At 33.0% G+C, this 15,409-nt stretch overlaps 1 protein-coding gene across 7 annotated transcripts in view; it reads left to right on the top strand.

Moving 5' to 3' along the window:
• The window catches only part of Zcchc7 (zinc finger CCHC-type containing 7), a 225,996-nt gene that overhangs the window by 176,344 nt on the left and 34,243 nt on the right, over positions 1-15,409 (top strand). For all 7 annotated transcript variants that reach the window (XM_046457199.2, XM_046457194.2, XM_046457195.2 and 4 more), the window contains one exon: positions 879-1,049. In XM_046457199.2, coding sequence (XP_046313155.1) covers positions 879-1,049 — 171 coding nt within the window. The remainder of the gene's footprint in view (positions 1-878; positions 1,050-15,409) is intronic.

The raw sequence follows: 15,409 nt of genomic DNA, 5'->3' as shown, positions 1-15,409 counted from the left end.
ATTTTAGTGTTGAAACCCTATAACTTTAGAATTCAAATCTGTCTTGTAAACGTATGTTAAATTTCATGTAGCTCACAGCCTGCCCTACAGTAAAGAATACTAAATTTAGCATCAGAAAAACCTGGAGTTAATTCCAGCTTCCCATTACTAATTGTACAACCTTGGGAAAATCATTTAACTCTCCGCCTTGGTTTTCTTGTCTGTAAAATGAAAAGACTACATAAAATGAGTCCTGAGACACTTCCCTTCCACAATTCCTTATGAAACAACTTGTTTCATTGTGGGATAATTTTCATTTTTAGAGAATTACAATTTTATTCATTTACAAATATATATTGTTGTAATTATTTTAAGCAGATACATCAGCCTTTGGACATCATAGAAATGAAGTTCTTAAACATTCCCTCATATATAGTAAGGTCTAATCAAACTTTTACCTTACTTATTCCTTCTTTCAGATGACTGTTTTTCAAGTAATTGAGACAGTACTTATATTTCATCTTTGTTTTTGCTGTTTCAGGCAAAACTGCTTCTTCTATATCTGCTCCTCCTCTGACTTAGCTTCTAGATATCTTCCTTATCCTATTTTTCTCTTTGATGCTTTTCACTTTGAATATTCCTGTAAGAAAATACATGAGTAGTGAATGCCCACTGACAGTCTAGTCATACTAGGTCTTTGCAGCACCATGACATATAAATAGCTTGTGTTAAAACTCTTTAAGTTCAAACATTTTGTTTGATTTTACAGTTATACTTAGGATTGTTGTCTCAAATTAGAAATAATTTTATGTGGAATTATATAGAAAATGAAATATTAATTTTCCACTATTTGACACTGAAGTGTTTTGCTAAAGAGATTTTCTTTTTGTCTGCCACAGAAAGTCCGTCCCTGCTGCCTCTGTTCTGAGAGAGGACATCTCCAGTATGCCTGTCCAGCTCGCTTTTGCTTAGATTGTTCTTTGCCTATGTCTTCCAATCATAGATGTCTCGAAAGGTCTTCCTGGAGAAAACGATGTGACCGATGTGATATGATAGGCCACTATGCTGACGTGAGTAAACTGCGTATAATTGAGGGCAGTGTACCTGTTTGCAATGATCAGTATACCTAAAAGAACTTTTACTTTGCATTGTATAGAATGGTAGTCATAACCTTTTGGCCATTGAACTTGCAAATCATTTCTCTGAATATCAGTGCAGTATTCATGAGGAGGCAGCATCATTAAATATTTTAAGCTTGTGCTAATCCTTTTACTTGATGTGCTTGCCAAGTAAAAGTTGATATTAAAGAGATATGTAATAAGCAACATGCAAAATTTATGTACATATGCATGAATATTTAAGTGAAAATATGTCGGGTGCAGTGGTGCATGCCTGTAATCCCAGTTACTCTGGAGGCTGAGGCAGGAAGATCGCAAGTTCAAAACCAGACTCAGCAATGGAGAGTCGCTAAGCAACTCAGTGAGACCCTGTCTCTAAATAAAATACAAAATAGGGCTGAGGATGTGGCTCAGTGGTTGAGTATCCCTTGGTTCAATCCCCAGTACCAAAAAGAAAAAGAAAATAAATGCACATTGAGCAATTACTTATATCCATAAGAAGTCTGATTTAATGTTGCTTGTTGATGATTTTTTTACTGGTATAATAATAAACAGTGTTAGGCAAGAAGGACAGTTCATCTAAAACTTTAAATATGCTAGTCTGAATAGCTCTATTTTTAGGAGTAAAAGGAAAATAATTTAGACAACATTTCAGTTATTTGCAGCACATTAAAAATATTCCATTGAACATTGCATCAGTTGTAAATGTGTGTAAGCTGAGGGAGCTAGTTCTCATCACAATTTCAGAGACCAGAAGGGCTGTTAAAGCAAGTAAATACAGCTTTGTGGAATATATAGTTTTTAAATTCAGTTTACTCCTAATGAATGTCTCATTAAGGGTCTGTCATTTTAGCTCTTAATTGCATCCCTTACTATGCAGTAACATATGTTTATTTTGTATTAACAGCTAATCAGTGCAAAGTCATTTTTCATGTTCATACCTAGGTGCTGATCTAATTGGTTAAAGGGACATTCATGAAAGGATTAGCTATCTTTCTTTTTTCAAGCATTACTTAACTATTAAAATTCTGCACAAAAAAATCTTTTCCCTATAATGTGTACTTCTCAAAGACATGATAGAAAACCACAGATATCGTTTTTATTTTTTTTTTACCATTGAAGTGTGCCTTTTGCTCAAAAAATTAATATGGCTTTCTGTTGAAATGAATTTCAGATTAAAACAGAGTACATGTGTTTGATATGTGTGTTTTTCATGTAAGTAATTGACAGTTATCAATTGTAATTCTTCCAGTAAATTTATTTATATTTGGTGCTGAGAATTGAACCCAGCCTCACACATGCACTCTATCACTGAACCACAATCCCCATAATTATTAATTTTTAAGCAGTGCTACAGTAAACATCTTTTTATGTATATATGTATGTATGTATGTATGTGTCTATCTACATATGTGTAAGAGTGTTATGATTGGTCTGATTCTAAATGGAATTGTGGTCAGTTCATTCCAAAATAGTTTAAATTTATTTTTCAATATTTACCATATCTTAAAAATGCTAAATCCTGTCCTTTTGTTGTTGCTCTCTGCATTGAGTTATCAATTATAATTTTCTTAGGAAGATTTTCTAGTTTGGCAGTTATGTTTAAAGGCATCTGTGTTTTATTCCTTTGTTCTAAAGAACTCTTACGAATATGTTCTCATTTGCCTGCGATAGCAGAAAGTAGTCAAGACATTATCCCAAACATTTTTCTAATAAGCTGTAGTACAGAACAGTTAAAAATTACTAATAAAAGGTCATATAATCAACTATAAGCTAATGTTATAGCTAATCTTAACTTCTTCATTTTGGCCTCTAATATATGTTAAACTCTTATCTAAAATGGTATTGAAGATTCATAATCTCAGTGAATGTAAATTTTAAAGATAGGGTTAATCTGTGTGTGATTCACTTCAGACATGGCAATACCTTCCCCCAAAAAATCTGCCAGGAAGTGGGGGTGGAGGGGCAATGGTAATTACATGATAAATGTTTGAGACTCTGGAGTCTGTTTCCAGCCTGCCCAGCTGGTGTAGGATTTCCATGGAACTCCACCAAAGATGGACTCTGCTGACTTCTGGTGGAGTGACTGGTAGAGTCCTTCCAACACCCAGAACCTCTTCAGTAGGATTCACCTGGAAGCAGAGCCATATCGGGCATTAGGGTGCTAGAACTGTTCAGCTACTCCCATACATAATTTAGAACTGTCTTGAAACCTCACGTTCCACAGAAAGCATTGATTCTTTTGCAACCCTCTCAAATGCTTGCTGCTCATTCTTCCTTGACCCATATACTTGTTAGATGATAGGTCCCACCTCTTCCTTATTTGCCATGGCTACTTCAAAGTCATTACTTCTCCCTCTTTATGTGGACACCTGACAATACTATCCTTTATACTATCCGTTGTCATGTTCATCTTCTCACTTAGTGGACTTTCTGCTCAGTCACAGAAGACTTCTGAAACTCCAAATAACTATCAGTGCTCTAACCCTTAATAAATTGAGATCAAGAAACTTCCACTTTTTACTTTGTATGTTCCAGTAGCCAGCACCTCACCTCTGTTATGTAAGAGTACCAGATACATATGTGCAAAGAGAATTTGTGATGAGTCACATTCAGATCTTTGCTATAATGAAAACTGCTTGGAAATAACCTCATAGGTTAGTTACTTAGCAAAAGTATTTGAAATTCCACAGTTAACAATACAAAGGATAAAAATATAGCCCACAACCTACTAAAGTCAACCTATACCAGTAGTACCTTTCAAAGGACAAGAATGAGGAGTATGGAAAGAATCCCAATTCTGAATCTGCCGTAGATTCTCATCTTGCCAACAAATTTTAAATATACCAAGAATTCTAAAATGGTATGCACATTCAAGTTGCATACAGTCCCACTCTTTGAGCTCTGTCTGACATTTCCAAGATAATGACATAATTAATTGAGTACTTACTGTGTTTTAAGAACTATGAAGGGGTAGGTAAGGGCTTCCTTCACTGCTGTATCCTCAGCATATAACAGATGCTCAATAGATATTTGTGTTTGAGTCATTTATTTAATCCTCACAACCAGCATAAGAGGTATGTATTATTTATTACTCCCACGTTACAGAAGAAAAACTGAGACATTGCAAACTTAGGCTTTGTCCAAGGTCTCAAAGCAAAATGATAAGAACTTTGTGGATATACATAGAGAAAGCTTACATATTAATATTCTAGCAACTGTGAGTTTAACTCCTGCCCAGAGGATCTTTCAAGTTTCCTGTCTTATGTCTGCAGATGTTGTAGATCAAACAAGTATCTTTGATAACAAACTCATGATATTTAAAGCATCAAAGTCTTTCACTCTTTAAAGAACTTCTGAAGATCAGGAAAACAGTATAAAAGGTTGATTTTCAGCCACAGAACCAGTTCTGTTATACCACAAAACTGTGCTGCTCGTAGGAGACCATCCCAGCTTCATCGTCTTTATTAATTATTGAATGGCCACTCTTTTTTTATTAAAGCATAATGATGGAGTCAGTCAAAATAAGGTGGAATTAGAACTCTTACCTCCTAAATTCTTTTCCTTTCTTTTGCAATTTTTTTCCTTAAATTCCCTGCTTGGTGCTTTACTTCATCCCATATAAATAACTCCTTCACATGACCATTGTGTACAAGAATAACATGCCATCTTTTGGGTAACACAGCACTTGAGCCACTCATTTTTAAACTCAGTGAGAAACTAATTCATGGGACATATTTTACTAGATTCCTTGATTTATATATTTGATGCTAGGAAAAAAGTTCTCATCTGTTGTATACTAAAATATTTTTAGCAATTTAAGCTTATTTTAAAAAAGAGAACTCAGTGTATACTAAAAAGTCTTTAACATACTCATTAGTACTTGGTGTGCTTATTTTAAAAACAAGAATTCAATGTAAACTATATAGTCTTTTTAACATACACATTGGTACTTGGTGCATGTTTCTTCAAATATACATATATATATATATATATATATATATATATAATTGTTTTTTAACATTTAACTTTTTTTTAAGTTTAGTTTAATCTTAGGGATTTCCAGCAGGAAATACAAAGCCTCTAGTGCAAATCATTTTATACTTATCTAATATAGAATGGACTGTTACTTGAGTATTGTTTTTGTCCACATGGCTATTTAAGAAAAGGACATTTATTTTTGGCCTATTCCAAGGAGCTATAAATGGTATTCATATGCCTTCCTCCACATATCCTCTCTACAGTCTTATTGAATATTGACTACTGAGCCAAGATTTGAATTAAAGACTTCCTTAATTCAAATATTTTGCTTTGGGTAATAGTGATTAGTTCTAGCTTTGTTCAAGAACATGTTCAACGTTCCATCATTTAAATAAATTTTCTACATTTGTTTACTTAACAAAAATTTGCTGGTTGCTTACTACAAGCCAGGTAGTGTAGTCCAAGTACTAGAAAAATAAGATAAATAAGACATGTTGCAACCCTCCTGGCAGTGCTCTTAATATAATAGGAAGAGTGAACATGTAAAGAACCATGGGAAAAATCGATGAGAGTTCATCATGGTGATGATAATGAAGATAAAAGTATAAGACTCTAAGCTTAGAGTGGCTTGCTGATAATATTGGGAGAATATAGAAAATGACATAGACCATAAAAGGGAGCCAACTCACTGTGCCTGTCATACATAACATGTCACCTGTCTTTGGAGATACCAGCTACAGAATAATGCCATAGGAACTCTTTTGATCTAGGCTGAGTGAGTTTTCTTACAATTATATAGATTTGAAGTAGCTACAAGAGTCTGTATTTTCTGAACACTTATCTACTTCCTACCTGTTCTTACCTTTGAAGACAGTGTAAATTGAAGAAGGAAATCTCTAGCCATTTCTGGACTATTTTTTCTTTCTCACATTCTTTCTTTCACTTAAGAAAGTTACTTTTCTGTTGCATTTTAATTTCATGCATTGTTTTAACCCTGCAAAGAGTGACTCACAACATAATCTAGAATCTGACTACTTCTCATCCTCTCTACCACTGTCATTCTGGCACAAACCATGAGCATCAACTGCCTGAATTATTATAAACAGTTATTATAAACAGTTTCCAATTCCTTTCTCTTTCATATTGTATTTTCAGTGATTGACTAGAGTAGTCTTTTTAAGTATTTCCAGACTAAATCAGTCCTTTATCCCAAATCCTCAACTATGACCTTGCATCTCTCTAGGTGTAAAAGCTAAAATTCTTATAATTGCCCCCCAAAGACTGTATGTGATATGACTTCTTGACTGCATCTCCTATAGTAATCCCTGTTGCTTCCTATGCCTGGTCTCTTCACTATTCCTTCAAAGACCAAACAACTTGTTCTTCCCCTAGTTATCCACCATAGCTCACTCCCTTATCTCTAATGTCTGCCCAGATGTCCCCTTCTCATGAAGGCCTACTCTGTCCACACTAATTAAAATAGCAAGTTTCCGCATATTCAGCCTTCCCTGCTTTGTTTTTTTCTATGAACTGTGTGTCTTATATTGTATTTCTTTTCTGTCTCCCCTAATTAGAATGTAAGTTCAGTGTCCGATTTTAGATATTCACTCTGATAGCCTCAGCTTATAAGAACAGTGCTTCACACACATAGGGACTCAGTAGGATTATTGAATAATGAATCAATGAATGAATTAGAGATGATAGATTCCACACACCCTCCATTTGCTTCTGAGAGTTGTCAAACCTTACACACGAGCATATAGGCTGAGATAGTCTCATCTTGACTCATTAAGAGGTAGACTTCCCTAGTAATGTTTAAAATCAAGCTACAACTGACTTTCCAAAAGTCGGAATACCTATAGCATACTCAAAGAAAAATGAAATTTCTAAAGCAAAGGAAATTCTTTTTTTGTGTGTGTGTTTCTCTCCCATGATCTAATAATCAACTTTAGTTTTTACAAAACATATGCATTGTTACCAAATAATTTTCTTAAATATATTTGCTTTAATTGAATACTATAGGTATTTTGCAGTCCCGTGTTTTTGGCCTGTCAACTACCATGTTTTTTACGGGAAACTAATCTGTAACTTGTGATGAAAAATATACTGTCAGTTTCAGTGGCTTGAAATAACAAATTCAAGAAAAGATTAAAGATTCATATGGTTTTTTGGAATTCAAATAATCATGGCCAAACTAATATTCCTGTTGATTTTATTTGAAGTCAAGACAAACCATTGACTTATATTTAGAGGTACTTAATGAAAATTTCTAAGAGAAAATAAGTAAAAATTAAAATGTGGTAATGTATCCCTTCCCTTTTGTTTATTTGTTTGTTTGTTTTGATGTTGTTTTTTCCTTTAAAGTGCCACAAAATAATTTGAATATACAAAAGCACAATTCTAAGGAAAGAAGGGGATAATTTTGAAAGTGAAAAGTGGTCTCTGAACAAACTGAAGTATCAGAATTATATTAGTAGATTGATATGCACCTTCAATTAAATGTATAGTTGTGATAGCTGAGCATTGCACCAGCCTTTGGAAATAAGGAAAATAAGACTTAGGTAATTTTGTTGCCCTCACTTTATACAGCATTTGATTGTTATTTAAACATAATGTTGGAGCATGAGGACATAATTGGGATCATTGATTTGCTTAATAAAAGTTTATCTGAGAGACCTAAAATCCCCAAGAAAATTAGATTTCTATCCTTAGAGGTCTCCTCCTACGCTCTTGATAGCAGGTGCATAACTTATGATAATGTTAGTGAAAATTGCATATGTGTTCATTGTTCAAGGAGTAAATCCCAAAATCAACAATCAATAATTAAGTGGAACTGTTCCCACCCAATATATAAAACTTTTTGAGTTTATAGATATATGTTACTTTATGTGAGTTCTGCATTTAAAACTGAAGTTGTGTAACGTAGGACATTTAAAGTTTGAAGAAGAAACCAACCCTTATTTTGAAATTCTACAGTTTCCTTTGTGGTCATCTCTAACCTAAAGAATTCCTTCTTCCTATATATAGTACATCCCTTATTGCCTACTGTTAGCCACTGCAAGTGTATCTTAAGCTTATTAACAGGTTTGTTTTCTTTATAGAAACTGTTAAGGAAAATTTGTAGAGAACAAAGGCAATTCCCTTTCTTCAGGACTGTCCCTGTATGATCAATCTTTACAATAAATTGGGCAAAAAAATATACATATCAGATTATAAACATCGAATTTCCTCAGCCAACTAGGAATAAATTAAGAGAGAGCTGGGAGACAATTAACTTTGCCTTTACTCATCTTTTTATTGTTTCATTTATGTAAAAAGAGAGAAAAATATAATTATTTATGCAAGATTTCGGTTTAATAATAATTATGATTTTGGTTTGTTGTACAGCCTTCTGCTGATTATAGCCTTGATAAAAATAATAACAGCCCACTTCAGCAACTTAGCAAGGCCCTATCTCAAAATAAAATATAAAAAGATCTGGGGATGTGGCTCAGTAGTTGAACACCCTTGGGTTTAATCCTCAGTACCAAATCATCATCATCATTATCTATTTAAGCCAAGTTCAAAGTCTCACACCCAACAACTCCGGAGGCTGAGACACGAGGATGATGAGTCCAAAGCCAGCCTCAGCAACAGCAAGACACTAAGCAACTAAGTGAGACTCTTCTCTAAATAAAATACAAAATAGGAATCGTAATGCATTCCGCTGTCATTTATTTTTTAAAAAATCAATAAAAAATAAATTGATAAATAAATAAAATATAAAATAGGGCTGGGGACGTGGCTCAGTGGTCTAGTTCCCCTGAGTTCAATCAAAATAATAATAAACTATTTAAAATGTTGAAAAAACTTAATTATGTAATAAGAATATTAAGTTAATGGGCCTTTGAATTAAATAACATTAAAATACTTATTCCTGAATCTACAAATATTAATGGAATCTACAAGTATATGAAAAAGCGTATACTCTAAGAATACTAATGATTGTAGTGAGGTGATTTTGGACATAGAGGAAGAAATGGCTCAATTTTTTTTTGTTTGTTTGTTTGTTTATTTTGTTTTTTTCCTACAGTGCTAAGGATCAAACCTAGGACCTCGCATACACTAGAAAAGTGCTCTATCAGTGAGCTACATCCCAGCCCAGTACTCAGTTTTTAAGTTTATTATTTCATACTGTGTTCTCCTGAATGCTTATTATTTTTCTTTAGTCTGTGATATTTTAGATAGGAATCAATTATGAAATAAGCTACAGTGTCTCAATATTAAATCCTCTGTCTTGCCATTCTAACTACCCCTACTACACAACAGCTGTCTCTCTGGTTTAAAAATGCTTATAAAGGACCTTTATCTTAATATATTGAATTTGAATGTTTTTTTGTTTTGTTTTGTTTTTGTGCTAGGAAATGGACCCAGAGGTGCTCTACCACTCTGTTACATCTTCAGCCCTTTTTATTTTTTATTTTCAGACATGGTCTCACTAAGTCGCTGAGACTTACCTCGAACTTGCAGTCCTCCTGCTTCAGTCTCCTGAGTTGCTGGAATTATAGGTGTCCACCACTGTGCCTGGCAGGAATGATCTTTAAAAGAATAGATAACAACTTTCAATTGGACAAAACATTCCTACCTTGTAGATCTCCGTAATTGTAACTCCTTCTCTATTCCTCACAGACAACCAAAACTTGAGTGTGGCTAAACTTTTCCATGATTAAGTTGATCAGAGATGCTTAGCACATACCATCACAGCTCCTATTACTAACTAGATTGATTTTAAAAAATCTATTTTTTTAACCAATAAAAAAGCATCATAGGAATATATAGAGAATTGGTAGATCAAAAGGAAATAGATATGTCCTCAAGTGAAATAAAGTCACTATAGGAAATAGGAAAAAGTTCTGACACATTCTTCACACATCATAAAAAGGATATTCTAATCAAAAGATCACACGTCCAGTATGTGAGAGAAAAAGACCCAGGCCTAGACATGAGCAAGTATTTTTGAATGCCAAACAATTGAAAATCATACATCCAGACACACACACATGTGCGCGCACGCACACACACACACAAATCAGATTTACATCAGACTTCTCTTGTTCACTGCCAAATTCCAGAACGCATTGGAGACATCTCTAGAGTCTGGAGGATTCTGAGGAAAAAAGATGATATAACTAAGCAATTGATCATTTCTGAATTTAATGGAAAAGTCAGAAAATAAAATAAGCAGAAGTGAACAGTGAAAACATGAAAGTATAGAGGACATGTCTGAGTGCGTCTTGTTAATCTGGTTTTAAACAAGATGGTTTCAGGAAAAAAATTAAATTTTAAATTATAATGTGGAGCACAGATAATTCCAATAAAATAAAAGGTCATTTGTTTTCATTACATGAAGAAAAATAGTCCATACAACCTTAAGGTTACTAGTTTAAAATGAGGAAAATAAACAAATAATATACCAAATGATAGGAAAAATGGAAACAAAAGAAACAGAAAAAACAAAAGCACAAAATATGAGAAGAAAAATAGGACCAAATATATCAATTATAACAATATATAAATGAGATTAAGAAGACAATGATACCATCAAAAATCACAAAGGAAAAGGAGAATAAATTTACCCTAAAATTTTCTGTTTGTTCTCTTATCCAAAGAGGCCATAAACAAAATTAAATAACAAGCCACAATTTGGGTCGATTTTTTTATAATACATATGATAGAATAATTATCTGTAGTATATAAAAAGCTATTACAACTCAATATGAAGAAAGGTAAATACCTCACCAATAATACCTGATGTTAGGAGTTGGGGTTGTGGCTCAGTGGTAGAGCACTCACCTAGTACATGCAAGGCCCTGGTTTCGATCCTAAGCACCACATAAAAATAAGTAAGTGAAATAAAGATATTGTGTCCAACTACAACTAAAAATAAATAATATTTTTAAAAAATACTGCTGGGGATATAGCTGAGTCGGTAGAGTGCTTGCCTTGCATGCACAAGATCTTTAGTTCAATCCCCAGCACTGCAAAAAAAAAAAAAAAAAAAACAATGTTAGGAAGATATACTAGAAAAGTACATTTAGATAGTCTTGAAATTTACTAATGGATTTTACAGAGATACAGCTATAAGAATGTTCACTTCAGAGTTGTTTATAAAAATATTTATTGATGGGAATGACTTAAGTAACTTATATCCTTGAATATTATTCCACCACTTAAGAAATGACAACAATATGAATATAAAAATATAAAGAAGTTGCTAGTACATTAAATGAAGTACACTAATTGTAAAACAATATGAAGTATAATATATATATTTGTGTGTATGTAGAAAAAGGTTTGGAGTGAAATATTCCAAAGTGTTTGCTATAGTATCAGAATTATAAATGAGTTATTTTATGTCTATTGATCTTTATTCCTATTTTTATAATGAATTTGCATTTGTTTTATAATTTTTACCTTGTATAAGTTTATTCACATACCATCTTTTTATTTAATGTGCAGTATTCTATAAACATTTTAGGAATACTATAATCAGTAACTAGTATAGTATAGGAATAGTATAATCAGTAATCAGTTTGTTTGCTTTTGCAGTACTGGTGATTATACTCAGGGCCACATCCATGCTAAGCAAACAAATGCTCTACCACTGAGCTATTATCCCCTGTTCAATTAACCAGCATTTAGTATTGTCTTGTTATTTATTTTAGCATAGTATCTCTTTCATTGTGGTTAAGTTTGTTTGCCTTATGGCAAATAATTTTGAAAATCCTTTCATATGCTCATTTTTCAACCTTGTATCCTATCTTCTTTGGTAAAGGGTCCAGAACCTTTCCCAATTTTTAATGAGGGTCTTTATTTTCTTATTTGTAAGATGAGTCAAAAATATTTTTTCCAGTCCATAGCTTATCTTTTTATTCTCTTGGCAATGTTCTGACAGAGTAGGTTTTTTTAGTTTTATATTTTATATGCAGACCTACAATCCATTTTGATTTGACCTTTGTATAGATGTGAGGTTTTAGGTTAATGTTCACTTCTCACCATTTGTTGAAAAGGCTTTCCTTCCTCTGTTACACTGATTGTGCATCTTTGTCAAAGATCAAATGGCATCAGGATGTTGTGGTTCATTCTTGTAGTCCCAGCTGAGCAGGAGGATCAGTTGATCCCAGGAGTTCAAGATCAGCCTTGGCAACATAGCAAGATTCCCACATCTGGCAAAATCAAATATCAAATGTACACTGGTTTATGATCTATCTGTCTTATCACAAATGCCACAATATTGATGACTATAGCTTTATAGTAAAATCAGGTAGCATGATTCTTCAAACTTTTTTCTTTTTTTCCTTTGCTGTACTAAGGCTTGAATCCAGAGCCTTGCATATGCTAGGCAAGCACTATACCATTGAATTCTATATCCCCAATACTTTTAATTTTTTTTTTTTTTTTTTTTAAAACAGGGCCTTGATAAGTTGCCCAGGCTGGCTTCCAACTTGTGATCTTCCTGCCTCATCTTCCCAGATTCCTGGGATTACAGGCTTGCACCATCATGGCTGGCTAATCTTTGTTATTTTTTACAAAATTACTTTTGCTATTCTATTTTCTGTCTCTTTTCATACAAATTCTAAAATCAGATTGCCTCTGCCTATAAAAATTCTCCGTGGGATGTTTAAAAAATTTTTATTAGTATTGGATTTAGTCCGTGGATCATGGTACAGGCAGTTCACTATACTTCATCAAGTCTTCCATTTTATGTACATAGTATGTTTTGACATTTATTTACGTTTTCGCTAGTTTCTTTTATCAAAATTTTGTAGTTTTCACTATATACATTCACTGCATGTTTAGACTGATCCTTGTTTTATTTTTCTTAGAGCTGTAGCATATGGTATTGTTTTGATTTTAAATTGTGTATTGCTTGTATATAGGAGAAAAGTTTGGGGTAAAATATTCTGAAATATTGGGGCTAGGTTGTGGCTCAGTGGTAGAGCACTTGCCTAGCACGTGTGAAGCACTGGGTTCCATCCTTAGCACCACATAAATATAAATAAATAAAAATAAAGATAGTGTATCCATCTATAATCCATCTATAACTAAAAAATATTAAAAATATTCTAAAATATAGTACTTATCAGAAGTGATATAAGTATAGGTAATTTATTTTTGTTTACCTGTATTTTCTATTTTTATAATGAATATACAGTACTTTAATAACATTTGATATTATTTTTTAAGGTGTAGATTTTTGGATGAAAGTTACTACAATATCAAATAATACAACTCTGGACATAAAGATAATTATTTGTTTACCTGACACATCCAGGATGCTATCTCAATCTTGGGAGAAGAGAAAGGAATTCAAGAACCAGAACTGGATAACAGGGGCATGATTATAAATACATAATTTAATGTAGTTAGCTAAAATGAATTATGTGGTGTTATAGCTGTTTGTCATTTTTGATGGACTTTAAATTATTAGTTTATGAATAAAATTCTGAAATTTTATTTTAAAATTATTTTCCTTGTGGTATATCTCTTATGAATCTGGTTTAAAACTTCTAAAACTTTCTAGTGGGCTTAAAGAGAAAATCTGGTGTAAAACCTTTGAGACTTTGTTTACAAATATTTCAGAATGTTAACACTCAGAATTTCATGGTTCATTGGGCAATACTAAAGGGCTTGTGACAGTTCTAATTGATGGATGCCATCAACATAAGTTTTTATTGTTGTTCAGAGGTATTTTCTTTTTCTTTTTCTTTTTTTTTTTTTTTTTTTTTTTTTTTTTTTTTTTTTTTTGAGAAATAGGGATCCTGAATAAGTTGAAAGTTTTAAGATGAAACTAAAAAAGGGAGAATTAAGGTGCTTGAGAGCAGAAAATAAGAGCTCTCTTTCCTTGTGCATATGGATTATATATTGACTACCAAATCAGCTAGATGGACTCCTGGAATTATAGGGATTTATTCCCCCGAAGTTTCTCCTTCCTGGTTTCCATTTACAGGCAATGGATCTTTGATTCCTGTTAAGAAGGAAAAGCGAAAGAGAAAGTGAGAGAGAGTGAGCCTAGTAAGGAATGTTTTTTATTGTAGAAAAAGAGGTAAGTGTGAATAAGCTGAAAACTGAAGAAGGAGGTCTCATCTTTTGAGAATGGTGTGGAATATTTTAGGTTTTCATCAATGGTTAAGATATTTTAAATTTTTATATTCAGTATTTATAAAATACAAGGACAGATTTTCTGATCCAATATACTTTTCTTTGTATTTTTGAATATCTAAAAGCATTATTGAGTAGACCTCAGCTATATATATAAAAATAAGTACATTGCATTTAGTAGATGCTGTTTCTATTCATACATACACACACACACACACACACATATGTACACACACACACACACACACATACATACATACTGGGGTTTTAACCCAGGGGTACTTTACCACTGAGCTACATTCCCAACCCTTTTTATTTTTTATTTTGAGACAGAGTCTCACTGACTTTCTTAGGGCCTCACTAAATTGCTGGGGCTTGCCTCCAACTTGTGATCCTCCTGTCTTAGCCTCCCAAGCCACTGGGATTATGGGTGTGCACCACAACCACACCTTTTTTTTAAAAAACATCTGTGAAAATCTTTGTTTTGTTTTGTTTTGTTTTTAATTTGTTCTTCTGGAATTTTTTTTTCCTGTGTTATATCTTTATCAGCATCTCACCCAACTGTGTTTTTACCTTCTCCTAAGTTTGACCATATATCAGAATTGGCATGCTGCAATAGGATTTCATCTATTTTTTAAAACATTTTCTTAGTTGTAGATGGATACAATATCTTTTTTGTGTTTATTAATGTGGTTCTGAGGATCAAACCCAGTGCCTCACACATGCAGCAACTGAGCTACAACCACCAAGCTTCAACCCCACCCCGGATTTCAGCTATTTTATTGATGCTGTTTTCCCCATAATCAGTTTCTTCATTGAAAGTATGGAAAGTACCAAACTGATGTCATTGTAGCAATAATTGACACAATTGAACACTTGATGTATTATCAGGCATTGTTTTAAGGACTTGATGCTTAACAGTTCTAATCATTCACAACAGGCCTTTGAGGAAGTACTATTATTCTCATTTTATCAATGAGGAAGAGACATACAACTTGCTGTAATAGTAAATAGGAGATCCAGGATTTGAATCCAGCCATTTTGGCTCTGGAGTCTCTGATGGTAGCTACTGTGTTTTTGTATTTCATTTTACTCATTTTCTCACATTTTTTACTCTACACCTAAAAACCAGAAGGTATATCACAAACATTAGCAACTATTTTTAAGATTAATGTAATATTAGTCATCTA

This window comes from Marmota monax, unplaced genomic scaffold, assembly GCF_021218885.2.
Source record: "Marmota monax isolate L192 unplaced genomic scaffold, Marmota_monax_Labrador192_F-V1.1 WCK01_AAM20220418_F8-fsc00069, whole genome shotgun sequence".
Lineage (NCBI taxonomy): Eukaryota > Metazoa > Chordata > Mammalia > Rodentia > Sciuridae > Marmota > Marmota monax.
Note: the sequence above shows the minus strand (reverse complement) of the source record. Positions and strands in the feature narration are given on the sequence as shown.